Source organism: Saccopteryx bilineata, chromosome 4, assembly GCF_036850765.1.
Source record: "Saccopteryx bilineata isolate mSacBil1 chromosome 4, mSacBil1_pri_phased_curated, whole genome shotgun sequence".
Lineage (NCBI taxonomy): Eukaryota > Metazoa > Chordata > Mammalia > Chiroptera > Emballonuridae > Saccopteryx > Saccopteryx bilineata.
In genome coordinates, this window is record NC_089493.1 from 36,941,745 (window position 1) to 36,969,743 (window position 27,999).

At 42.7% G+C, this 27,999-nt stretch overlaps 1 protein-coding gene, 1 non-coding gene and 2 pseudogenes across 8 annotated transcripts in view; all 4 read right to left on the reverse strand.

Moving 5' to 3' along the window:
• The window catches only part of SYNE2 (spectrin repeat containing nuclear envelope protein 2), a 351,348-nt gene that overhangs the window by 282,503 nt on the left and 40,846 nt on the right, over positions 1-27,999 (reverse strand). For all 7 annotated transcript variants that reach the window (XM_066272842.1, XM_066272840.1, XM_066272839.1 and 4 more), the window contains exon 2: positions 1,968-2,097. In XM_066272842.1, coding sequence (XP_066128939.1) covers positions 1,968-2,046 — 79 coding nt within the window. In that variant the 5' untranslated portion in view covers positions 2,047-2,097. The remainder of the gene's footprint in view (positions 1-1,967; positions 2,098-27,999) is intronic.
• On the reverse strand, positions 4,775-4,850 carry TRNAS-CGA (transfer RNA serine (anticodon CGA)). Its single transcript has one exon. It is a non-coding gene; the product is annotated as a tRNA-Ser (tRNA).
• LOC136336695 (small nucleolar RNA SNORA48) lies at positions 11,374-11,518 on the reverse strand (annotated as a pseudogene).
• On the reverse strand, positions 17,754-27,959 carry LOC136335409 (large ribosomal subunit protein eL32-like; annotated as a pseudogene).

Sequence of the window (27,999 nt, forward strand, 5' to 3'; positions counted from 1 at the left end):
GGGTCGCAACATGGCGACGCCCAGGATGGGCAGAGCATCGCCCCCTGGTGGGCAGAGCGTCGCCCCTGGTGGGCGTGCCGGGTGGATCCCGGTCGGGCGAATGCGGGAGTCTGTCTGACTGTCTCTCCCTGTTTCCAGCTTCAGGAAAAAAAAAAAAGAAATTGGACTTATCTGACTATTTACTGGCGCATTATCTTCCTGATATGTTTTAGGTTCATGAGTTACTACTCATGCCACTAAAACTTCAGAGAAAAATAAGAACATTGGTTTTCTTTTTCAACTGAATGAAAATTTGATTCCAACTACTTACAAATATTATGACACTATAAAAAATGCACTTACTGAGAATTTTAAAAGTTCTTTTTCAAAGATTTTATTTATTGATTTAGAGAGAGGAAAGAGAGAGATAAAGAGGGGAGGAGTGAGAAGCATCAACTCACAGTGACTTCTCACTGAGCAAGCCCAGGGGTTTCAAACCAGTGACCTCAGCATTCCAGGTTAACATTTTATCCACTTTGCACCACAGGTCAAGCAAATTATTTAATTCTTATCTTACGTACTACTTCTCAGCATGTTATATGTTTCTCAGTCCATACAAATTACAAGATAATTATTTTTTGAAGTCTGATACTTACAGGTATAGTCTATATTGCAACAGCTATTGATCCCAAAGGCAAGAATCTAATCATTCAAAACACATGTTTAATTAAAAAGAAAATGTCAGAAAGTCATTTTGGGATCTTATCATAAATGTCTCAAATAAATGTGATGTACAGAATGGCAACTATAGTTAATAATACTGTATTGCATATTTGAAAGTTGCTAAGAGAGTAAATGTCAAACATTCTCATCACAAGAAAATCAAATTCTATAAATGTTTCGTGACATGTATTAACTAAACTTATAGTAGTGATCGTTTCACAATATATACAAATATCAAATCATTATGTTGTACACCTGAAACTAATACAATGTTGTACGGCAATTATACCTTAATTAAAAATTAATAAATAAAATTTAAAATAAAAATAATAAATGACTCAAAATCTATGGCTTCTAAGTAACATTCCAAGAACGTTGCATAATACTGTTCATAGTCTTAAAATTACTTTAAAATACTTACCATAGCCTTATTTCTTCTACACTAGCTAACTACTCAGCTCCAAGATTTGCTTTATCAACAAAGGTGGAAAGTCTAGTGGCTAACAAATTTTCAAAGTACACACAAAACAAATACCGCCAAACTCCACAAGAAGCAATTACAATCCACATAATTGGAACATCAGCACTGATTTATATTGCTACTGCTCCTTTGTATTGGTGTAAAATAGGATGCACATTTACAAGAGGCTATGTGCAGAAGGGGGCGGGTTGGGGCATCAGGTGAAAAAGATGAAGGGATAGAGAAATACAGACTGGTAGTTACAGAACAGTCATGGTGCTGTGAAGTACAGCATAGGACACGCAGTCAATAATATTGTGGTAACTATAAACGGTGCCAAGTGGGTACTGGAAAGAAATACCAGGGGGAACACTTTGTAAAGCATGAGATTGTCTAACCACTCTGCTGTACACCTAAAACTAATACAATAATATTAAATATAAACTGCAACTTTAAAAAAAATTTAATGAGTGAATGAATGAATAAATTAAAGAGGCTATGCACAAAAATGCAAAACAAGAGTATACAATGCGAAGCAAACTATGCTAACTATTTAATTTTTACTACAAAGAAATACAGAAAAAAGAAAATACATATACTCAGAGTGAGAAACTGAGACACCAGATTCCTTTCAGGTACTTCTTACTTTCTAGAGAGCTGAGGTAGCAATCAAACATTTAGGTAGTATACTGAAAGTTTCTTCAACTGGAAGAATACGTAAGACAGACAGAAAGCAATACGATTTGTGACTAGATGAGGGTAAGGTTTCCACAGCTGACATGGGTGGGTACCCAATCTTAATTACCTTGCAGTGAAATGTGGAGATCATCGATGCCCGAGGAAACCTGTTCATCTTCAGTGGGAGGCACAGGACCGGATGCCATACTTCGACTCAGTGGAGACTATATCATGTCCATCTCAGTGAAAGAAGTGAACTAAATGTAAAAGGGATAAGTGAGCATTAATAACTGCAGTTCTGGATTTCCAGTAAACATGCATCCAGACAACAACAGAAACCAAAACCAACTTCCAAAAGAAGCAGAGTCCTCTGGTGAGAGTTTCCTCGGTTCACCAGGAACCAAGTGAGTGACTCTGCCTCTTGCTTGAATCATAATCAAGATTTTTGCCCTGTGACCTATTCATGCTCATTGGAGCTGCTGGCAGAACTCCAGAAGAGCCAGCATTGTGGATTCTAAACCCGTGGTGAGAGGAAAGTTACGCAGTTAGATTCCATATCTGGTCAAGAGGAAGTCAAGTGAACTCAAAACGGGTATCTTAGGCCTCCTTGTGTATTTTATTGTCAGCCTTCACCCTGCAAGGATTTTCTTTAAAACTCTTTAACTTAGTTTCTTTTCTCCTCCATAAATGTTGCCATTCTCTGGAAACAGTAAAAGCTGACCCTGCATAGCTTACAAAGTGAAACTAAAACAATGTATCAAAAACAACATTTGGACGAGTTATCTTTTACACTGAGTTCTTTTCCCAAGAATTTATCTTTCCAACTACATATTTCTTTCTTTATCCCCCCTCTTTGACTCTTAAAGAAGCCTTCCAGTAAAAGTAATTATTGCTCTGCAACTCTTTAAAAAGTATTGCTTCCTGTATGTAAATGGGGGCTAAGAATAAAACACTGACTTTTCCCATACAGATGATGGCTTTCCTATCAGAATAAAGTTAACCAAACATAAAAATATAAAATATATTAAATTATAGAGGGGTGGAGGCCCTGGCCGGTTGGCTCAGTGGTAGACTGTCGGCCTGGCGTGCAGGAGTCCCGGGTTCGATTCCCGGCCAGGGCACACAGGAGAAGTGCCCATCTGCTTCTCCACCCCTCCCCCTCTCCTTCCTCTCTGTCTTTCTCTTCCCCTCCCGCAGCCGAGGCTCCATTGGAGCAAAAGTTTGCCCGGGCACTGAGGATGGCTCTGTGGCCTCTGCCTCGGGTGCTGGAATGGCTCTGATTGTGGCAGAGCGACACCCCAGAGGGGCAGAGCATCGCCCCCTGGTAGGCATGCCAGTCGGGCGCATGCGGGAGTCTGCCTGCCTCCCCGTTTCCAACTTCAGAAAAATACAAAAAAAAAAAATTATAGAGGGGTGGATAAATGTACAGATATGTGGTCAAGCAAGTACAGCTAAACATTACTAGTAGAATCCATGTGTCTCTGGCCGTCCCACCCTGAACGCACCCCATCTCCTCTGATCTTGGAAGTTAAGTAGGGTCGGGCCTGATTAGTACTGGGATGGGAGAATCCACGTGTTGAGTATATGAGTGTTCACTGTCACTGTTTTTAGTTTCTTATATGTTAGAAGTTCATCATAATAAAATGTTAGGGAGGGAACTAAAATATAAATAAACCTGAGGCCAACAGCTAGATACAATTGTATTAAATATCCAAACAGACTGCTTTAAAAAATGCAAAAAATAAAACTCATTAAAGGTGACGCTACAGCCAGACTTCAAAAACCTTTCAGTCCAGTCTTCCCCACTGTTTAACATCCAAAACCCTTTTATTATCTCTCACAGATCAATGTGGTTAAAGATTTTGTGTACCGGATGAACTGTTTATTAATTATAAATTGTGTTATCCTCTGAATTAAAATGAATCAGAGCCCGCCTGAGGTAAGAGTGTTACTAATCTGAGTTGACAGGATTCTATCCAAAATAAAAAGCTATTTGTTAGTTCAAGTGAGACTATGCAGGCTAAAGACTGATAAAGGTACAGATGTCCTCCGCTTTAGATGGACGTAGGGCCTCCAACCCCCCTACCTCTCCCAGAGGGCTCCTGAACGCAAAGCAAAGGCAAAGCTCTTCTTCATCATGCTGGGAGAAAAACTGAATCCCAGAGTGGATTTCCAATGGGCACCCACTACTCCATGCCAAATAATTAATAGTAGCAAACACTTTTATAGCACTTACTATATACAAATATTGATCAACTTATGACCTATGTAACTTACAGCCATTCGACTTGATGACCTCAATCGCTAGCCACGACTGCTCCGCGTCTGGCAGTACAAGCGTTGCCCAGCTGGGCGTACCAGCTTCCGGCAGCACTACCATATCCGCGTGCACTATTTCAACTGTTATCCCAGACTCGGTACAGCAATTTGTGTTTTGTGTCTTGGATATTTTTCATCAAACTCCTCCCAAGATGTCTACCAAGAGGAAATTGTCTTTGCAAATATTAAACCAGTTGTACTGGTAATGCAGTGTTTTACTTAAACCTGACAAATGTAAAAATAAGAAACAAAATGGTGTAGAGAGGATACAAATGGCATAAAATGAACAAAGAAAATTATGATAAAATATGACTTAAAGATTTTTTTTTTCTCCTTTTCTGAAGTTGGAAACGAGGAGGCAGTCAGACAGACTCCAGCATGCGCCCGACCGGGATCCACCCGGCATGCCCACCAGGGGGCGATGCTCTGCCCATCTTGGGGCATGGTTCTGCCACAACCAGAGCCACTCTAGAGCCTGAGGCAGAGGCCACAGAGCCATCCCCAGCGCCCGGGCCATCTTCTCTCCAATGGAGCCTTGGCTGCAGGAGGGGAAGAGAGAGACAGAGAGGAAGGAGAGGGGGAGGGGTGGAGAAACAGATGGGCGCTTCTCCTGTGTGCCCTGGCCGGGAATCGAACCCGGGACTCCCGCACTCGAGGCCGATGCTCTACCACTGAGCCAACCGGCCAGGGCCTGACTTAAAGATTAAAGATTTTTATAACATAATTTCACAGTATTGTACATATAGCCTACTCAACTTACAACCAAATCGTGTTACGACCGGTCTGTCCAAACCAATCGTGGTTGTAAGTCTGAGCACTTGCTGTACAAGCATTGTTCTAAGTACTTTGCATATATAATCTCATTTAATCTTTACAATAGAGTTATGTACTGTAATTATCCCCATATTGAAAACACAAAACTGAGACACACAAACAGTTGTCTAAGGACACATAGCTAATAAGTGATGGAGCTAATATTTGCACCCAGGTGATGCTGGTTTCAGACTTCATGCTCTTAACCAATATAGAAAAAAGCTAGCTGCAACACTGCCAGATTTCAATTATTCTTTTCTCCTTCATTTACTCAACAAGCATTTAGATGTGCTACATCCTGCTTTCAAGGAATTCAGTGATCTGGGAGCGACAAATGAACCGAGTATTGAGCTAAATCCTCTCAGAAATGTACATAGAAGGTACTGCAGAAAGAAAGGAGGGGTGTTCACCACTTGAAGCTGGAAAGAGCTGTCACTATCACAGTGTACTTATGATAAATCAGCATTTCGCCCCAAATAGTCCCATTAGTGTTACTCAGATAATACCTTGAATTTAACAGTATCTCTAAAATCCCTGTCCGGGTAGCTTGGTGGTTTAGAGCAACATCGAGAAGCACAGAGATTGCTGGCTCCACCCCTGGTCGGGCACATACGGGAACAGATCAACGTTCCTTTCTCTCCCTCTCATTCCCTTCCTTTCTCTCTAAAATCAATCAATAGAAAAATTTGAATATACAAAAAAAATCTCTAAAAGCCACTCACTGCCATTCGGTATTCATTAAATACAAGGTATCAAATGTATTTATGTGAAAAATAAAAACAGCCCTGGCTAAGTAGCTCAGAACACGCACCAAGGTTGCAGGTTGGATCCCCGGTCAGGGCACACACAAGGATCAACCAATGAGTGCATGGATGGGTGGAACAACAAATCTATGTTCCTCTCTCTCTCCCCCACTTCCTTTGTCTGTCTCTAAAATCAATCAATAGTGTTTCTATTTTATTTTAATGAAAACAGAAGAATAGACAAAAGATTGATAACCAGAGAATCAAGAAATGTTCCTGTGCAAGACTGGAATGTGGGATTCATTATATTGGGTAGGAAAGTGTTAAAAAAGTTATATTAGCTTCAAAAAAGTATAGAATTTAAAATAACTATTTGAGAAGCTTTTAACAATAAAAATTTATTAGCAAACAAATCAACAAATATAATAATTTCTTATTTACTAAAAAACATCCCACCCTGTCCAGTGGCTCAGTGGTAAAGCATTGGCCTAGCATGTGGAAATCCCAGGTTCGATTCCCGGCCAGGGCACACAGGAGAAGTGGCCATCTGCTTCTCCACCCCTTCCCCTTCTCTCTCTCTCTCTTCCCTTCCTGCACCCATAGCTCGAATGATTCAAGCAATTTGGGCCCCCAGCACTGAGGATGGCTCCATGGCTTCCCCTCAGGCGCGGAATTCAGAGTAACAGAGCAACAGCCCCAGATGGGCAGAGCGTCATCCCCTAGTGGGCTTGCCGGGTGGATCCCGATTGGGGCGCATGTGGGAGTCTGTCTCTCTGCCTCTCTGCCTCCCTGCCTTCCCGCCGCTCACTTAATAATAAAAATTTTAAAAACAGAAAGAAAATAAAAAGAATATCCTAGACCTTTTCAAAAACATCCATCAACATAAAGGCAAACTTTGAAGACTGAATCAACAATCGGAAGTGTTAGATTATTGACCCAAATACTGTCTTGGTACAATAATCTATCAAAATACCCTACAGAAGACAATTGATGACGTTTCCAACACAATTGCTTTTGATAAGTAATCTCTAGAGAGGGATTTATTTGCAAAATAGGACCCAGGAAAACCTGAAGCAGAGCAGAGAAGAAAAGCTTTGAGCGGGTTCTCAGGATCTGCATTGAGAAGCTGGAAAGAGAAGGAAAATGGAAGGCAGCAGGAGGAAGGAGGGCTTGGCCAACACCAAGGTCGTCGCCCCCAGTCTCTGCCCCCAGTCTCTGCGGCCAGACTCTCGTGCACATCCCGAGGACAGAGCTATTTTCTCAGCTAGTACCACAGCACAGGTGGGCCCTTCCTCATAGCTTTACCGTTCCTTTTCAAATAACAGTTACACACAATTATGCAACAAATATCATTTATTTTAGAAAGAGAATAAATGAGACTTTTCTTAAAAGTGAACAATGGACCATCTTCTGGCACACAGCCAAACACTGGGTAAAGAGTTAATGTAGTGGTATTCAAGATTCTAAGAGCAAGTGGAATCATGTGGAATTAATGATTTTAAAATCCACACATCTCCACGTGGCCTAAGCTATTTTGAAATGACTGTGGTTTGCTTATGAAACACATCCTAATAGGCCTCTGGTATCTCTAAAACCTCAAAACACTAAAGAATTTCCCCTTTTTAAAGAAATCTTGGGCCTGACCAGATGGTGGCGCAGTGGATCGAGCATTGAAATGGGATGTGGAGGACGCAGGTTCAAAACCCTGAGGTCGCCAGCTTGAGCATGGGCTCTCATCTGGTTTGAGCAAGGCTCACCAGCTTGAGCCCAAAGTCGCTGGCTTGAGCAAGGGGTCACTCGGTCTGCTGTAGCCCCCAGTCAAGGCACATATGAGAAAGCAATCAATGAACTAAGGTGCCGCAACGAAGAATTGATGCTTCTCATCTCTCTCCCTTCCTGTCTGTCTGTCCCTCTCTCTGTCTCTCTCTGTCACACACACAAAAAAAAGCATCTTCAGCCTGACCTGTGGTGGCACAGTGGATAAGGCATCAACCTGGAATGCTGAGGCCGCCAGTTTGAAAACCAGGGTTTGCCTGGTCAAGGCACATATGGGAAGCAACTACTATGAGTTGATGCTTCCCACTTCTCCCCCCCCCCCTCTTTCTCCCTCACTCTCTCTCTCTCTCTCTCAAAATAAAAACTGAAAGTTTAAAAAAACAAATCCTGGCATTCCCAGATGGGTAGCTCAATTTGTAGAGCATTTCCCCACATCAAGGTTTTGAGTTCAATCCCCTGTCAGGGCACATACAGGAAGCAACTACTATGAGTTGATACTTCCCACTTCTTCCCCCATACTCTTTCTCTTTCTCTCTCTCTCTCTCTCTCTCTCTCTCTCTCTCTTTCTCTTGCTCAAAAAATCTGTTTTAAAAAAATAAAAAGATGCCTGACCAGGTGGTGGCGCAGTGGATAGAGCATTGGACTGAGACGTGGAGGATCCAGGTTCGAGACCCCAAGATCACTAGCTTGAGCGCGGGGTCATCGGGTTTGGGCCCAAGGTCGCTGGCTTGAGCAAGGGGTTACTCCATCTGCTGTAGCCCCAAGGTCAAGACACACATGAGAAAGCAATCAGTGAACTAAAGTCCCTCAACAACAAAAAAAAATTGATGCTTCTCATCTCCCTTCCTGTCTGTCTGTCCATTTCTGTCCCTCTCTCTGACTGTCTCTGTCCAATAAATAAATAAAATAAAATAAAGTAAAATAAAAAAGATAAAAAAAATATTGGAAGCCCCAGCCAGATAGCTTAGTTGGTTAGAGCATCATCCCCACACACCAAGGTTGAGAGTTCAATCCCGTCAGGGTACATAAAAGAATCAACCAATTAATGGATAAGTTAAGTAAAATTCCTCTCTCTAGTCAATAAATAAAAAAATTATAAGAGACTTTGGCATTTACTTTGGAGTATTATAATTAGAATTTTTTCAACTCAAAATTGGAATAGAGATTATTTCTAATGAATGGAATTATGGGTACTTTTTATTTTCTCCATTTTGCTTATCTGCATTTTAAAAATTTCAGATAAACACATATTTCTGCTTCAATAAGAAAAGTGTTTTTGCTTTTATCTAATAAAATGATGACAAAATGGGGACTAAGGTATTCTTTGGTTCAGGGTCAGTTCTCCAATCCACATGCTGTAGAACCTGTATATCTCTATCTTTGAAAGTAGAAAAATACTCTCTTGGCACAAATAAAATATTAGAAAAATTCTGAGTTTGTCAGAAATTTCTGGTTGGCTCCTCAAAGTCTTTTGGTGTCTCATCAAGTCTCTTATTTTCTCATTATTACACAGTTTGCTAACAAGTCCTACCAGTCTACTAGCATTGGAAAAATCACCATGGCAATAGGGAGAAAGGGACATCTATTTTATCTTCGAAGGCTGATCAGAAGGTGCACCACAGCGGGATGCATAAGGACATTCAGGTTATTCTTTAACAGAGTGATTTAAATGGTAGCTTTTTCCCTGGGGTGCCCCCCTCTTTGTTTTTCCCTATTGTTTGCCTGCACCACGTTATTCAAGGTCCACCTAGGAAATCTGAACGATCTCCCTTCTGTCAGTTGAGTTATAGAGCTATTCCTAGCAACCGACAGTTATCAACACTGATCTGCTTACAAGTGCACAGGAGAAAGTCGATGCCACATTTACAATAAGTTCCTTCATCTTTTCCCATTAACTTTCCCTGACTCTGTTATTAATTATTTTTTCATCACCACTTAACCAGAAGCAGTTGGTACAAACCCAGACCAGATGATTTTTAAAGTGTCTCCTTTCAGACACTTTATTTTTCTAATGACCACCACAAAATGGCAGAACAATCAATCCTATCTAATCACTGCACTTTTGGAAAACATGTAGCAAGTCTCTGGATATAATAACACTGTGCTTGCTACTTTACAACGAAGCAGTTATCACTCACCAGCCAATACCAACAGTGCTGCTAAACCACCCATTTCACCCATGATAAGAGCATTGAGTGAATGTAGCCACTTCTCTAAAAGAGCCTTCTGCTGGCCTTGACGGAGTCCCAAATGCTCTGAACTGCAGTATCCACTGCTATAGAATAGGAATAATATATTTACAGGGTGGTAGTTGGAATTCAACAAAAAGCACAAGAAACTAAAAACACTGCAGTAACAACTAACGTTTTTTGAGTACTTACTATGGGAGGATTATTACAGTATATAAACAGCATTTATTATAATCTATGAAATAATTTATCAGGGTTATCCTATTTCCTAATCAGCAGTAAAAATGAAAAGCTAGCCACAATTCTAAAATAAAGAGTGAAAAAAACCTGCGAATGAAAACTTCCAATGCTACAAAATCTAATGTGTTAAATCAGCACAGATCTAGAAAGCATGTCCTCGGGAAGTAATTATTTTTAATTTCCATCAGCACATTTTAACATAGAAATTCTGCTCTGTACTTCCCAAGTTTTCTACAGTTCGTAATCCCCCCAGCAGAAGTCCCCTGCCTTTGTTATCACCATGTCACCAGTCTCCCAAAAAGCCTACAGACATCTTTAAGACAGAAGTACTGACAATGGTTAGGGGTATTTTCCCTCATATATATTTCTTCATTCGTTGTGTTACCACCTGTCTCTGTGAGTCCATTCCTTTGTTCATAAACTGCTACCAAAGATCCCACTGTGTCCTCCTAACTCCAGCTTCCCCATCCCTAGCTTTGAAGAACCCTAAGAGGTTTGGGACATGCAAGCAAGAGATATCACAGAAGCTGCGAGTGAGACACAGGTCTGAAAACGAATGGAACTAGCAAGATTTTAGACAGAGGTGCAGTAATAGGACGAGGACCACCACCACCACCCCACCACCCCGGCCCTCACCTACCCCACCCCTTCCAAGAGCACTGGCAACCGGACCTATTCCCTAGAACCCTAGCTCCACCCACAAATATGGATTTCAAAGGAATCTGTTCTGGAGAAAGCCAAAGACACTCTAGAAAAGACCTGAGATGCTAATGTTCGGGGTTCCTCAATAGAAAAGTCAGTTCCAGGCCAAACCACCCTACTGTGAAATTCCACTAATGGCTTTTTCTTAAATATGCGTAGACAGCCAAAGATATCAGGCATTTACAGGGAGCCTCCAAAAATTAAAGAAAGGAATGAAAACAAACAAAAAAGTGAAACCCAGAGGAACTGGCAAATGTAGGAAACGAAAGAAAAATTGATAATTTTTTTAAAGAATGATACCATAAGATGAACTTGATTTTAAAATCATAAAAGGCTTCACAATATCAATTACAAACAGAATCAACACTTATACCAGGGGTCCCCAAACTTTTTACACAGGGGGCCAGTTCACTGTCCCTCAGACAGTTTTATAAAAAAAAAAACTATGAACAAATCCCTATGCACACTGCACATATCTTATTTTAAAGTAAAAAAAAAAAAAAACGGGAACAAATACAATATTTAAAATAAAGAACAAGTAAATTTAAATCAACAAGTTTGACCAGTATTCCAATGGGAACTATGCTCCTCTCACTGACCACCAATGAAAGAGGTGCCCCCTCCCGGAAGTGCGGCGGGGGCCGGATAAATGGCCTCAGGGGGCCACATGCAGCCCGCGGGCCGTAGTTTGGGGACCCCTGCTTTATACCTTCACATGACAATGTATAAGATATATATATATATTTTTTTTAAATATGCCCCAGGCATGAAACGACTCTGGCCACCAAGACCAGCATCAAACTAGCAAGAACTAAAGGCTGCACGTCTGCTTTGCCCCTCACTTATATAAGAGCAACACCACCAACCAGGTGTCTCCTTGCCCACTGCCAGGGGGTTATAAGAGATTATTTTAAAGTTTTATAATGAGTGATATATATATATATATATATATATATATATATATATATATATATATATATTTTTTTTTCCCCCCCCTGAAGCTGGAAACGGGGAGGCAGTCAGACAGACTCCCGCATGTGCCCGACCAGGATCTACCTGGCACGCCCACCAGGGGGCAATGCTCTGCCCATCCGGGGCGTCGTTCTGTCGCAACCAGAGCCACTCTAGCGCCTGGGGCAGAGGCCAAGGAGCCATCCCCTGCTCCAATGGAGCCTCGCCTAGGGGAGGGGATGAGTGATATATTTTAAAGATTTTGTTCTGCATGCTGCTGACACACTTCACTAGCTTTTTCTTTACTCATTAGATTTCTACTAACATCAAAGCAAATAGTCGTATTCTATTGGGCAGAATTAATTTTAGAAAGCCCTTATGAAATCAGACTTAGTCTCCTTTATAAACATCCACACCCACACAAGTGTTCAAATGTAGAGTAAAATGCAAGAAAACTACCTTGGTAGGAACAAATGCTTAAAACGTTTAGCCATAGCCTTCCTTAACAAGCAGTGCAGTTTACTTCCTCCAAAAGACAAACATCAGCTTCATCCTCAATAATGTAAGTGACGTAACAATATACAGAAACAGTATAAAATTCACAATTCCACAGGAATCTGAAAGTTACCCAGGCAATTTTCCTTTTTAGGATCATAAAGACTACAGGTTTAGTGGAAGTGAAATAGATAGCCATATCTGAGTTTTGAGCAGAAGGAAGATGATAATTTTTTTTCTTTTTGAGGGGAGATATAATTTGATTTATGTTTCAAAATTATCATCCAGGTTGATGTGTTGAACTTAAAAGATGCGACACAGAATGAAGTAGGGAGACTAGGTAAAAAGTTATTACAGAATATTGAACAAAAGGCCAAATAATTAATAAATGAGAAAGCAGTTATGGTAAAATATTAAAGGTGGCGCTCTAGCTGGAGAGCTCAGTAGGGTAGAGCATCATCTTGATACACCAAGGTTGCGGGTTTTTTTTTTTTATTTATTCATTTTTAGAAAGAAGGGGGGGAGAGAGAGGAGAGAAAGAAGGGGGGAGGAGCAGGAAGCATCAACTCCCACATATGCCTTGACCAGGCAAGCCCAGGGTTTCGAACTGGCAACCTCAGCATTTCCAGGTCGGTGTTTTATCCACTTCGCCACAACAGGTCAGGCCAAGGTTGCGGGTTTGATCCCGTCAAGGCACATACAAGAATCAACCAATGGATGCATAAGTAAGTAGAACAACAAATCAATGTTTCTCTCTCTCCTTTCCTCTCTCTCTCTAAAATCAATTAAATAAAAAAATTTTAAATGTATATTAAAAGTGGAATCTAGGTGTTGAGAACATGTGCATTTGTGTAAAATTCTTTCAACTCTCTTGTGTATTTGAGAATTTCCATAATAAAATACTGGGAGGAGGGCCTGACCTGTGGTGGCGCAATGGATAAAGTGTCGACCTGGAATGCTGAGGTTGCCAGTTCAAAACCCTGGGCTTGCCTGATCAAAGCACATATGGAGTTGATGCTTCCTGCTCCTCCTCTTATTCTATCTCTTTCCTCTCTCTCTCTCTCTCTCTCTCTCTCTCTCTAATAAAACTGGATAAATAAAATCTTTTAAAATAAAATACTGGGAGGAAAAAGTTATTACAAGTAATTCAGATGATGATGTCAGGACCAGGGCTGCAGGAGCGGAGTAGTGATCAGTGATCAGATTCTGAATATATTCTGAAGATGGTGCCAACAAAGCTTTCTCACTGATATGATGCATCAAACTGTACACTTAAAAATGGTTAAACTGGTAGATTTTATTATACAGATTTTACAGCAATTTTTAAAAATGAGATAAAAGTTATTTCCAACCTGCAATCTATATAACCAGCTAAAGTATTAATCAAGTCTTAGGGGCAGATAAAAGTCATTCCCTGACATACAAGGCTTCAAAAACATCAGGTCGTACGTACTTGCTCTTAGAAAGCCACTGGAAGAGTCACAACCCACAGAATAAAAAAGTAAAACGAAGAAAGCAAGTATTCCAGCACAATAGAAAACTAAACTAAAAGTGAAAATGAGAGAGAGAGAGAGAGACTGGATATTAAACACAGGAGAAGTCAAGTTCCCAGCATAGCAGTCATACCGCAGATCAGTGCAAGAACAACTGGGCTCCAGGGGAGACGTCCAGGGTGGGGGCTGGAGTGGGGTGAAGAGACGGAGAAGATGCAAAACAGAATGGGGTGAAAAGACAGAATGAGCACGCACCCAGGCTGAGGTCTCAGGGAAGTTCAAGAACCATTCCAGCGAGAGTAAGAATCAAGCCAGACGAAGGGTATTTGAATTAGTGATTTTGAAGATGGTGCAGCTTCTCATAAGACAAAGTTCCACTTTGGGGCCTGAGAAACGTTTTTTAAATGTGTATCTCCGTTGTCTGACCAGTGATGGCGCAGTGGATAGAGCGACGACCTGGGATGCTAGGGACCCGGATTCAAAACCCCAGGGTTGGCCCTGGCCAGTTGGCTCAGTGGTAGAGCGTCGGCCTGGCATGCGGAAGTCCCGGGTTCGATTCCCAGCCAGGGCACACGGGAGAAGCGCCCATCTGCTTCTCCACCCCTCCCCCTCTCCTTCCTCTCTGTCTCTCTCTTCCCCTCCTGCAGCCAAGGTTCCATTGGAGCAAAGATGGCCTGGGCACTGGGGATGGCTCCTTGGCCTCTGCCCCAGGCCCTAGAGTGGCTCTGGTCATGGCAGAGCGACGCCCCGGATGGGCAGAGCATCACCCCCTGGTGGGCGTGCCGGGTGGATCCCGGTCGGGCGCATGCGGGAGTCTGTCTGACTGCCTCCCCGTTTCCAGCTTCAGAAAAATACAAAAAACAAACAAACAAAAAAAAACACCCAGGGTTACCGGGTTGAGCATGGGGTCATTGAGATGATCCTGTAGTAGCTGGCTTGAGCCCAAGGTCGCTGGCTTGAGCACAGGGTCACTGGTTTGGCTGGAGCCCCCAGTCAAGGCACATATGAGAAGCAATCCATGAACAATTAAAGTGACACACTACAAGTTGATGCTTCTCATCTCTCTCCTTTCCTGCCTGCCTGTCTCTCTAACAAATAAATAAATACGTATACCTCTATTGATTCCATAAAGAATCTGCGGTTTGCAAAACACACTGTTCTAAGTAGAAATGCTCAAAAGTTTGGGAGAAAGGATATAGGTGACGTGATTTTTCTCAGGATATAGGTCACCAGGTGACGTGATTTTTCTCAGGAAAATATTAAGTGAGGTCATCTCTTGAGAGCAGGGTATGTATACAGGGTCTAGGGCAGCGGTAGTCAACCTGGACCCTACCGCTCACTAGTGGGCGTTCCAGCTTTCATGGTGGTAGCGGAGCAACCAAAGTATAAATAAAAAGATAGATTTAACTATAGTAAGTTATTTTATAAAGATTTATTCTGCCAGACTTAGCAAAAATCCGACATAATGTACTTGGCAAGTAGTTATTATTATATGCTTTTTAACTTGCTGTAACTCTGCTTTATAAATTTTATAAAGTAAAGTTACTTCCCTACTTTATAAATCATCATTACTGTGGAGCTGGTGGGCGGTTAGAAAATTTTACTACTGACAGAGATATAAAAGTTGGTGGTAGGTATAAAAAGGTTAACCACCCCCGGCCTAGGGTATGTAGAGAGGGCCCTTATGAAATGAACAGTGCTTGGAACAGGCCAGAGTCAAAAGCTGAACCAACCAACGAGACTGACATACAGGGAGTTGGAGGGCAGGGAAGGTGCACCAAGGCCAATCAGTACCAGCTACAAGAGACCCAAACAGCTTTTTGGGTGCAAGATTTTCCCAAGAGGCCTCGGCATCTGACTAATGCTCAGGTAGGATCAGCAACTGTTGGTGAGTTAATAAATTCTGCCAACTAAAAACATGCCCTAAAATTATACATTGACACAGGAAACATGTTCAAGAATGTTAACAGTAGAACTGCTTGTACCAGAAGAAAGTGGAAATATTTGATTCCCACTGGTAAGAGAAAGGATAAACTGTGGGTATTTGATTCACACAGTGGAAGGTTCTTCCACAGCTAAAATGAATGAATGACCAGTGTCAGCAAGGCGGGACTGTGGGGAGCGCAAAAGTACTGACATACTATGTACTTTATGTAAATTTTAAACACAAGTACACATATGTGGTTAAAAAACAAACAAACCAGAAACGTGCTCAGGAATGAAACCCGAGTTCAGAGGGGATGGGACTTCAGTTCAATAGTGAACGTTTTCTTTCTTCTAAGAATTTAACGGCTTAGTGGGAAGTACATTATGGATATTTAAAAATACTCATTTTAAACACTTTAAAATTGTAATTGAATTCTACTTAAATTAGAGAAGAGAGCTGAAATGAGTACAAGAGCCCTAGACTTAAGAGTCGGAAGAACTGGCTTCAGTCCCAGCTCTGCCGCTGCGCCCGACCAACCACGCGGCCTTGGGTAATCATCAGCTTCTCCAAGGGCCTGTTTCTTCATCTGTGAAACAAGGATAATGATTTTGTCGGAGCCAACTCGCAGACTTTCAGGTTCCTGGCAAAGTATCTAACCCAAAGTTCTCTTGTGCAAATTCGAAAACATCGGATTACAAGAAATAATATTCATGGAGAAATGCCTGAAAGACTAAGTCCACCCCTTCCTGGACTCAGTTGTCTTTGGATCCCATCCAGCCATCAGGGAGCTGTGAACCTGAGCTGCATTGTTTTATCCCCTCAGAAAACCGCTTCCATTAAAACGCGTTCTGGAAGAACCCCGTAAGCCTTACGGAGCGGGTAATTCTAGGGGACAGTCTACTACGGTGTGCTTCTTCCACAGGGTGAGTTCGGGAGGACTGTCCAAAAGCCAGTGTTCCTTTTATGAGAACACACTGTGCACTGCGGAAAATTCTCTCACAGTCTCGATACCAAGAAAAACTGCGATCGTGAGCATTTATTTTTGTAATCTAATGACCGTGTTATTTTTATAAACAAAGTTTCCCCTCATGTTTTTGGCTGGGATAGCCCAGCTCAAACACCTACAAATGACTTTATGGAAAACAAGCTTTCTTGCTGGCTTTATTCATCTACCCTTAGTTTTTTTTCTTCTCTGCAACATCCTCATGTTTGTGTTTTTTTTTATTTTACTGAATTTTATGTTTCTTTGTAAACTACTTCAAACTTTCTCTGGAATAAGGAAGGGTGCAAATAATGAGTTATATTAACTCAGACTTTCTGATGGACAAGATGAGATAACATGTAGCATGATAAAAATTACAAAATGAGATACAAATGCAAATTGCTCGTTGGTTAGACAGAAAAATTTACTACTAGAAAGTGAAAGTTGATGTACTTTCAGTAAATGAGATTTTAAAATATTCTCAATGTCAAGCCACCTGAAGAGATCTAGATGCCGATTCTAAACCTAGGAAGAGATTGTAGATAACCTGGGGAAGCGCCCCTAAAACATGAAGAATGACTCTGCAACCTGCTCTATCACTTCCGCCACTTTCTGTACGCCCCGTCCCATCTTCCTGTGCTAAGTGCACGCCACCTGCTGCTTCATTCTCATGGAAACCCTGACTCCGTGGACTCTGTGGATCTACTCAAAAAGCAGTGGATTAACAACGCCTCCAGTGGGCTGTGAAACAGTGAGAGGGAGAGGGAGAGGCACTGAGGACACAATAAATAGCCTTATTGTTATTCATAAGAAAAATATATTCCTAAGAATTCTTTGCACTCAAGAATGCAAAGAATTCTTAGAAATATATATATATATATATATATATATATATATGATTAAATTTAACAGGGTGACATTGGTCAACTAAAGTACATAGATTTAGGGCAAACAGCTCCACATCCTTGGAAGAATCAATTATGTTGTATACCCGTCACCCAAAATCAAATCATCCTCTGTCACCTTATATTTGCCCCTCTTTGTGTCCCACCCCCTCACCCATCCCTCTCCTACTCCCCCTTCCCCCTCCCCCTGGTAACTAACCACTGCATTCCTATTTATATCCATGAGTCTCAATTTTGTGTCCCACCTATATATGAAATCATATACTTGTTAGCTTTTTCTGATTTACTTATTTCATTCAGTATAATATTATCAAGGTCCATCCATGTTGGCAGAATTTTAATCTTTTATTAACACAAACACAATGTGTAACAATCTGTCTATTCATTTTCTTCATTGCACAGCCTGGCATCGGGGTCGGTGACTCTGACGGCCAGCCGGGCTGCCCTTTCCACGGTGTCTCTGCGGCTCTTTGAGGAGACAGGTGCGCAGTCTCAGCGCAGGGAGATCTGTTGCACATCAGCAGCACTTCAAGTTCCCTGACGTTGTGGACCAGGGACTTCCGAAAGCCCCTGGGCAGCAGGTGCTCTGTTTTGTTGTTTCTCCCATAACCAACGGTGGGCATCAAGAACGGTCCTTGAATCCTCTGTACACCCACTGTCAGTGCCTCCGGGTCTCCACCAGTTCCACTTAATTTTGACACAGTGGTCCAATGGTGTCAGATGAACTTCTTGGTCCTCTTTTTGACAACACTGGGTTCCACCAGGGGTCTGAGGGCAGCCACGGTGCCGAGTGGGAGATGGCTGCCACCTGCGTAAACAGCCCCAAGGAAGCATTGCGAATATATTCTGACTCTGCTTCTCCCCCGTGTCCCCATCCCCTGCCCCTCAACCTCCTCTCACATGTACATTAGCAGTCCAGGCTCTGCCGGGTGTTTTTCTCTCTCTCTCTGCCCCGCTCCCTCCCATCACTGCAGGGCAAATACAAATTGAATATTCCATAAAATGCTAGCACACTACAATGAGAATAAGCCACCTTAAATATCACATACGTCTTCAAAAAGCTGTCAAAATCATTGTATCAGACATGAATTGCTTAAATTTTTCAAATAATGAATAGAAATAACTAACTGGTTAGCTTGCCATTGAGTAAACTGGCTTTAGAGGAACTGGCCTTCTTCCCCCAAAGAAGCAGCTGTGTAACTACCAGATCGCTTATCTCTGGTCCCTGCTCCAGGAATAACCTCAGCCTTGCACCCCAGCCGAGCTGGCTGGAGCCCTGACTCCCATCGCCCAGTTCTTGTTGGCTCCCTCCGGGCATTCCACACTGGAATATACTCTAAACATCCTGGCATCAATGTAGAGGCTGTAGGTCCTGAGTGCCAACTTAACATGCCAGCTAGCATGGAGAAACCCATTCCTCAGAGGCTCCACCACTAACCCCACCTGTCCCTTTGGAGCAGATCCTTTGGCCCCGGGTCTTCTTCAGAGTCTAGACAGTGAGCTCTGACTACGTTTTGTTCGCTGTTGCGTCCTTACCATCAGCAGAGTATGGCCCGTAGTACATACATAATAAATGTTTGAGCAAAGAATAAAAGATTGAACAAATGAATGAAAAAACAAGCAATGTTGTTGAGGGCACATTCTACAACTCTCAGCTCCCCCTCCCCTGCCCTGAAGGCAGCTTCCTGATTTAATTTAATTGAAAAATTTTTTTTTTAGAATTTAGTACTAAAAAAACTTCATTTTCTTGGAGAAACAGGGCAGATTTTTGTTGTTGTTTTCCTTTCTTAAAATAAGAACCACATAGTTAATTTTTGTTTTTCACTTGGGTTGTACAGAAACCCACTCATTTTGAGGTCAAATTGTAGCAACCAGGTAGGTCCTCATTCTGGCTGTTTTCCCTGGTGCGTATTTTGTTTTTACTTTTGATTGACAAACAGTACCTGATCTTAAACATATTTGTTGCGGTCATCTTAAATCTTTTGTGAATAAAGTAGGAAATGAGCACAGTTAAAAAACCTAAATGGGCCCTGGCCGGTTGGCTCAGTGGTAGAGCGTCGGCCTGGCGTGCGGGAGTCCAGGGTTCGATTCCCAGCCAGGGCACACAGGAGAGGCGCCCATCTGCTTCTCCACTCCTCCCCCTGTCCTTCCTCTCTGTCTCTCTCTTCCCCTCCTGCAGCCGAGGCTCCATTGGCGCAAAGTTTGCCCGGGCGCTGAGGATGGCTCTGTGGCCTCTGCCTCAGGCGCTAGAATGGCTCTGATTATGGCAGAGCAACGCCCCGGATGGGCAGAGCATCACCCCCTGGTGGGCGTGCCCGGTGGATCCCGGTCGGGCGCATGCGGGAGTCTGTCTGACTGCCTCCCCGTTTCCAACTTCGGAAAAATACAAAAAAAAAACCCTAAATGAATAAATAAGCAAGCAAACGAAAACTAGAAAGTATACTTTACAAGGACTTTTTTATACACGCACAAATAAAAATAATTTTGAAAGTCAGGACTTCTCCAGTCACAGGACTTAATAAAAAGAGGGGTCGGACAGTTACAATTTTCTCCTCAGACATCTCTTGAATTGTTCCCTTTTTCCTTCCATTTTGACAAGATATTTTTCCCTCCCAAATGGTTGGAATTCTTGGCTGTAGGAAACTGAATTGCCCTCCACTTGTCTTCATGGATGTATTTAAGGTAAAAATGCCTGTTTTTACTTGAACTGCTAAGCTGGTTGCACGCACACTGGCAAAATTGTTAGAACAGAAATGACTGAAATGTTTGGGAAATATTTACAGAATCTCACTGTGATGATAACAGTGTTTTTGTCAAGTGTTCCCAGTTAACACAACTGTACAAGCATTTCTACATGTTTCTCTTGGGTAGCACTTCCCCACTGATGAAAGATTTGTTGTTCAAATTTCAAACACTAGTTTCTCCAAGATACTTAAAAAAATATTTCTATATTTGAAATGTCTGCCAACAAATACAACAGCCAAAAATATGTTGGCTGTTAAAATGAGAAGTTTGTTTCTGAAATGTACTATTTCTTTAGAATAATATTTGTCAACTTCAGTGGCAGCTGCAGAAATGCTTTTACATTCAAATTAATTTATTAAAAATGGGCAAAGCAGGGGGTTTTGCTTCTTTTCCTTTTGGCCCGCTCCACTATAATCGGTGCAAATCACACACGCCTTTATCAACAGATGCACCAACTGCTGCTTGGCCAGGTACCCAGTCTTTCTCTTGAACTGTGCTCACGTACAGGGGAAATGAGCAAAAGCAACCTTTTTCAGATAAGGGTCTGTTTTGTCTTATAATGACCAAATGTTAGGCTCAATCACATGTATATGATTGCTAAGTTTCTTGTATAACTCACAAGCTTTCTGATTCAATTTTATTCTAATACTCAGTCTTAAGAAATAATTGCCTGACCAGGTGCCGGTGCAATAGACAGAGCATCGAACTGGGACACTGAGGACCCAGGTTCAAAACCTCAGGGTCACCAGCTTGAGCTCATGCTTATCATCCAGTTTGAGCGTGGGGTAACTAGCTTGAGCATAAGATCATAGCCATGACCCCATGGTTGTTTGCTTGAGCCCAAAGGTTGCTGGTTTGAAAGCTTGAGGTGACTGGCTTGAGCCCAAGGCCGCTGGCTTGAGCAAGGGGTCAAGGGCTCAGCTGGAGACCCCAGGTCAAAGCACATATGAGAAGCAATCAATGAACAACTAAGGTGCTGCAACTACAAGTTGACGCTTCTCATATCTCTCCCTTCCTGTCTGTCTGTTCCTGTCTGGTCTCTCTCAAACACACACACACACACACACACACACACACATACTCTCTCTCTCTCTCTCTCTCTCTCTCGTGTGTGTGCACACGTGTGGTGTGTGTGTATGGTATAAATGGTGATGAACAAAGACTTGACTTGGGATTGTGAGCATATAATACAGAGCACAGATGATGTGTTGTAGAATCGGGCACCTAAAACCTATATAATTTTTTAACCAGTGTCACCCCAATACATTCAATTAAAAGGGAGAAAAAGTATAAATATAAAAACAGGACCAAATTCAAGGACAGTTGAGAGTCCTAGATGATATCGTAATTTATTGACTTAACAAATACTGATTGAGTGCTGACTACAAGCCAGGCAGTGTATCAGGCGCTAGGGATACAAAATGATGTGTAAGTGGGAAAGGCTTTCCAGGGACAGAAACTGAGTGCTTGAAAAGCTTAAACAGTAACAATAGTGAACTGCCTGGGGGAATCTGAAAAAGCAAAGCTTGTCAGAACAGGCATAAATGGAAAAGGAACAATTCATAACTTCCTACCCGCAAGGTTTTCCTGCTAAAGCAGATAGAATCAAGCAAATGTGAACTCATGGATGAGAAGACTGGCCAGGTCAAGAAAATTTTGTCAAATAATGAAGCATGAATAAGTGAAAAAATAAATTAATTCCTCCAATCCACCACACAACAGAGCCAAGGGTTAAAAAACAGATCCAGATATTTTAAGAGGCAAAAAAAATCCTTTCAATCAAAATTACTCATCCTGTAAAGGTAAAAGGCTGAACTACAGTTCAAATTTATTTTCTACAGAGTACAATATACATTTTATTTACTTTTAAGAGGATTTTTTACTATAAAAGTAATGTTTATTCATTTTTTTTTATAATTTTTTTTTTAATTTTTTCTTTATTTTATTTATTCATTTTTAGAGAGGAGAGAGACAGAGGGAGGAGCTGGAAGCATCAACTCCCATATGTGCCTTGACCAGGTAAGCCCAGGGTTTCGAACCGGCGACCTCAGCATTTCCAGTTCAGCACTTTATCCACTGCGCCACCACAGGTCAGGCTGTTTATTCATTTTTAATGTTACAGAAAACTTAAACAAATAGAAGATATCCAAAGCCCCACCATCCAAATCCCATCATTCCTAATATTATGGTGAATTTTTAGACTATTTTTATCTATAACATAGGTTTTTTATTTTGTTTGTATAGAGTTGTAGTTACACCACAAAAAGTTTTCTTTCATTAAGTGAGAGCAGGAGAGACAGAGAGACAGACTCCTGCATGTGCCCCAACCTAGGCAAGCTCCCTATGGGGCAATACTCTGCCCATCTGGGGTGTTGCTCCATTGTTTGTCAACCAAGCTATTTTTAGCACCTGGGAAAAAGGCCATGGAGCCATCCTCCGCTATGGGGGCCAACTCACTCAAATCAATCAAGCCCGGCTGTGGGAGGGGGAGAGAGAGAGTAAGAGAGAAACAGAGAGAGTGAGAAGGGAGCGGAGTGGGGGGTAGAGAAGCAGATGGTGGCTTCTCCTATGTGCCCTGACCAAGAATTGAACCCCGGACATTCACACATTGGGCTGATGCTCTACCACTGAGGCAACTGCAAATAATTTTTTATTCTGCTAAATATTATAAATATATTCATATTAGCATTTTTCATGTTATTAGTCTCCATAAACATCACTTTAATATCTGCCCGGTAGCTTAATGGTCATAAAAATTTGAACTGGTCTCTCCTGAAACTTGTCAAAAAACAAAAACAGAAAAAAAAGTGTCCTGCTATTATTTAGTCAGTAATTTACCCAAAGAGTAATAATAATAATGTACAGCTTGTGTGCTTCAAGCACAATGCAGGATGGTCAGCCAGATAATCAACCCTTGGAATAATGGTCTCCAAAACAAAAAGGAGACATACTTCCTCACCATGTTTGATTCCTGGCCATTGTTACCACTACGCTTCGGCTCTGTTCTGTACAGATTAAATCAAATAACTGAGGTATACTACTAGACTACTTTCTAATAGGGCAGGAATGGTGCATGGGTAGCAACAACCGGAACCCACACTCATCCCTGCAGACCTCAAGATCCCTACAGACAGTGAGAGAAGCAAGGACCAGCCCTGTCCACTGCTCACTGGCTTCTCATGCAGGCCTGGGTTACCCCACTGCACTGAGTCCAGTCTGGAAGCTGAATGGTCTTGTGAGGAGGCAACGCCATGTCCCAGAATTCTCCTGGACGAATGGTTTACTAGACACGAGTTCCAGGCCTTGTTCTGGCCCAAGCATACAGATTGCATTTGACACATCTGAACCCTAAATTTCCTCATCGATAACATACGGGTGGAGCTAGACATTCTCTAAAAGCCCTTCTGGCTAAACAAATCTGTGATTTTATGATGCTATAGAAAGCAAGACTCACAGTCCACAAAAGGACCAAATCCAATCATCTTAATCACCTTCTAAGCATTATTTCGAAGACCAGGAATGAAGATAAAAACAGTTTCTTGCTGCTCTAGAAGTTATATATCTTCCAGGTCAGTTGCTAAGCTATTCTGAGCTGTGATCAATCTCCATCCAGCCTGGCTGGTAGTACCCAGGAGGCCAGAGTGGGGGTTTGAGCCTCTGGATCCCCCTGAAGGGCAATCAGCTGGGTTCACTTCTACGACCACAAGGCACACCTCCCATAGACCCACAGAGAGTACCTGACCAGATCGGTCTGCCTTCTGATGGGAAAGTTCAAAGTGTTGCCTTAAATGACTGTGGGTCATACTCTTGTTAGACAACATTCTCTGACAATATAGACACTAGAAGATAAAAGTATCTTTATTACTGAAATATTATTTATATTTTTTTCTCAAAATGATTATTTCCATGCTGTGAGGACTTTCTTTTTATTTATTTATTTTTATTTCCCCCCCCCCCCCGAAGTGAGAAGCAGGGAGGCAGAGACCGGGATCCACCCAACATGCCCAATAGGGGGTGATACTCTGCCCATCTGGAGCGTTGCTCCGTTGCAACTGGAGCCATTATAGCACCTGAGGCAGAGGCCATGGAGCCATCCTCAGAGTCCAGGCCAACTTTACTCCAGTGGAGTGTTGGCTACGGGAGGGGACGAGAGAGAGACAGAGAGAAAGGAGAGGGGGAAAGGTGGAGAAACAGATGGGCACTTCTCCTGTGTGCCCTGGCCAGGAATCAAACCCAGGATTTCCACATGCCAGGCCAATGCTCTACCACTGAGCCAACCGGCCAGGGCCAGGGTTTTTTTTATGAAATCTTTAATAATGAGAAAATAGTACATACCATTTAAAAAACAACACAAGGTCACTGGCTTGAACAAGGGGTTGGTGACTGGCTCAGCTGCAGCCCCAGGTCAAGGTACGTATAAAAAGCAATCAGTGAACCACTAAAGTGCCGCAACAAACAACTGATGCTTCTCATCTCTCTCCTTTCCTGTCTGTCCTTGTCTGCCTCCCCCTCTCTCGCTTAAAATAAAATAAAATAAAATAAATAAAAAACCACAAAATTAGTAAGACTATCTCAATAAGTACAAAATAGTCTGTCAAACAATTTGGACACATACTTACAAAATATAAAATTGATATCTATCCAGTAGGTAAACAAACTTTGCACTTACTAATTGACTTTGCATGTAATAATCATACAGTGTATTCTTTTAATGTATTTTTTCAATTACAGTTTACACTCAATACTATTTCGTATTAGTTTCAGGTGTGCAGCATAGTAGCTAGACAGTCATAGACTTTACATATAGTGTTCCCCAGGTTTTTCCAGTACCCACCTGGCCCCAAACATCACACAATGTATTCTTTTTTTTTTTTTTTTTTTTGTATTTTTCTGAAGTTGGAAACGGGGAGGCAGTCAGACAGACTCCCGCATGCGACCGAACAGGATCCACCCAGCATGCCCACCAGGGGGTGATGCTCTGCCGAGCTGGGGTGTTGCTCTGTTGCAAGCAGGGCCATTCTAGTGCCTGAGGCAGAGGCCATGGAGCCATCCTCAGCGTCCGGGCCAATTTTGCTCCAATGGAGCCTTGGCTGCGGGAGGGGAAGAGAGAGACAGAGAGGAAGGAGAGGGGGAGGGGTGGAGAAGCAGATGGGCGCCTCTCCTGTGTGCCCTGGCCGGGAATCGAACCTGGGACTCCTGCACGCCAGGCCGACGCTCTACCTCTGAGCCAACCAGCCAGGGCCCATACAATGTATTCTTAAAATCACCTCTATTCTACCTACCTCTTGAAATCAATGTCTATGATTTAAAAAATAAAAAAGGAAGAAAATTCCATATAATAAGTAACAACAACAGAGCATGCATTCCACCCTGCCTTACAGGAATTATTCTTACAAAAAATCCTTACTTATCTGTAGATCATGAAGCCAAAAATAAAACAGATAGTACCATCAGTTCTCAATTACCCAAGCAGACACATTCCGTTTGGTGTGTTAGTCCCCTCCCTCAGCCGAGCACATTAAACAGAGGTGATAAGTTCGGGTCTGCTTGTGTGCATGCCTGTGTAGCTGGTGAGCCTGCACAAAAGTGCACTTGGCATCTTGTTTGAGACAGAGGCAGTGGGAGTGTTGAGGAGTGTTCAGGCTACTTTCACCCTGTGAAATGTGTCCATACTAGTAAAACACAGGTGGTTGTGGGGCTCAGTCACTTAACTATAAAGCAATGGGATCCCTCCCATGTGGGCACAGGGGTGGGGTGGGGGGTGGTCAAGTACAACTAAGAAAATCAGCATCCATTCAACTTGCTTATTCTGGGAATATGTCCCTCAGCTTCCATCAAGTGTTCAACAAATGTAAGCTGAATATCTTGAATGAACATGTAACTGTGTAATGAATAGCAGCTCTACCTCAACAACTCACAGTGCAACGGATTCAAAACAGAAAGGTGACTTTGGCTGTGGCCAGCTGGCTCAGTGGAAAGAGCGTCGGCCTGGCGTATGAATGCCCCAGTCAGGACACAAATGAGAAGTGACCATCTGCTTCTCTTCCCTTCCCTCTCCCCCTTCTCCCTATCTTACCCTCTAATAGCCCGTGGCTCGATTGATTTGAGCATCACCCAGGGCGCTAAGGATAGCTTGGCTGGTCCAAGCATCAGCCCCTGACAGGGTTGCCAGGCAGATCCCAGTCAGGGCACATGCAGGAGTCTATCTTCCCTCTTACTTAAAAATAAATAAATAAATATAATAAAAAATAAATAAATAAAAAGAAAGGTGAATTCACCTCTGGCCAAGGGGAGGTATAGGTTTCAGAATTAACCTTCTTCTAGAAAGTTTTTAAAAATAAAGAAAACAATATTTTGAGACTGCACAGGAAGAACAAGAGTGTCATCGCCTGAGGGGTAACAAGCAAGGCGAGCTCCGTGTCAGCCTGCGCTTTCCACTTGGAGACAATGTGGCAGCCCTCAGCGCTTCAAGGCCAACACCAAACAGCCCGGCCACCACACTGAGATGGGAGTTCAGAGGGCACAGTGGCTAGAGTCCAGAGGGAAGCAGGGTTGGGGAGAGGAAGCAAAGCAGGCTCCTAAACAGCCCCTCTCAACCCCACAGTGAGCCCAGGAGGTTAGATGGCCCTTTAGAATTGTCCTAAGCTGGGCCTACACGGCCTGGCCTATACAGCCTCTCTCATCAGTCACTGGACGTGGGACCCTCTATCCCCGCCCCACCCCCAGGAAGGGGCATAACCTGGTGAGGTGGTTCACTGATGTGAAGACTCGAAGAGGCTGAAAACACTCCCAGAGACTGGGCAACAAGTCCCTTGTTGAAGGGAGATATGGACAGCACGGTATCCATTACAGTGAGTCTTAAAATCACTTTATTTCCCTGCTTAAAATACTTCAACGGTTCCCCATCAACTGCACAACATTAGGCCCTGGTCGGTTGGCTCAGGGGTAGAGTGTCAGCCCAGCATGTGAATGTCTCGGGTTTGATTCCCACTCAGGGCACACAGGAGAAGCGACCATCTGCTTCTCTACCCCTCCCCCTCCCTTTCTCTCTCTCTCTCTCTTCCCCTTCTGCAGCCATGGCTCAATTGCAGCAAATTGGCTTGGGCACTGAAGATGGCTCTGCAACCTCCCCCTCATGCACTAAGAAGAACTCGGTTGCTGAGCAATGGAACAACCCCAAAGATGGGCAGACCATAGTCCCCTAGCAGGTTTGCTGGGTGGATCCTGGTCGAGGTGCATGTGGGAGCCTGTCTCTGCCTCCCCTCCTCTCACTGAATAAAAAAATAAAAACAAAACACTGCACAGCATTCAAGGCTCTTCCTACTCAATGCCTAGACCTCCCGACACACTTCACACAGGCACATTATTTCTTCCATTATTCCTCAACCAAGGCTACAAACATAGAGAATGAATGGAAGCTCTCCTGAATGTCCCAAGTGCTCCCTCACATTTGTCTTTGCACGTACTGTTTTTCCTACTCGAGCCCAGATGGAGTGAGGCAATCCGCCTTTGTGCTCCCTATGCTCCCCATACCTGAAACTCAGCACAAATGTCACAGCTGTGGGCGCCACGTGGCTGAGACCCCGACAGAACTGTGAGCTCCTTGAGAATACCATCTCTTCTTTACAGCCACAGCGCCAAACACCAAGTCTGATGCAAAGCAGCTACTAAACAGAAGTGCAAGCAGTTAACAGAGAGAGGGGTCGATAAAATCAGTAAGCACTGTCCACCAGGTATATACACGGCTGCTCTACCTCCTTGCTCTCAAATTCTAGAAATTTTACCTTCACTGTGTTCTGTGCCAGAGCCTATTTTCTCCATCTGGTTCCCCCACGACATGACGCCTCGTCTGACGTGGTCTAGAAGTGGGGAGATGCTC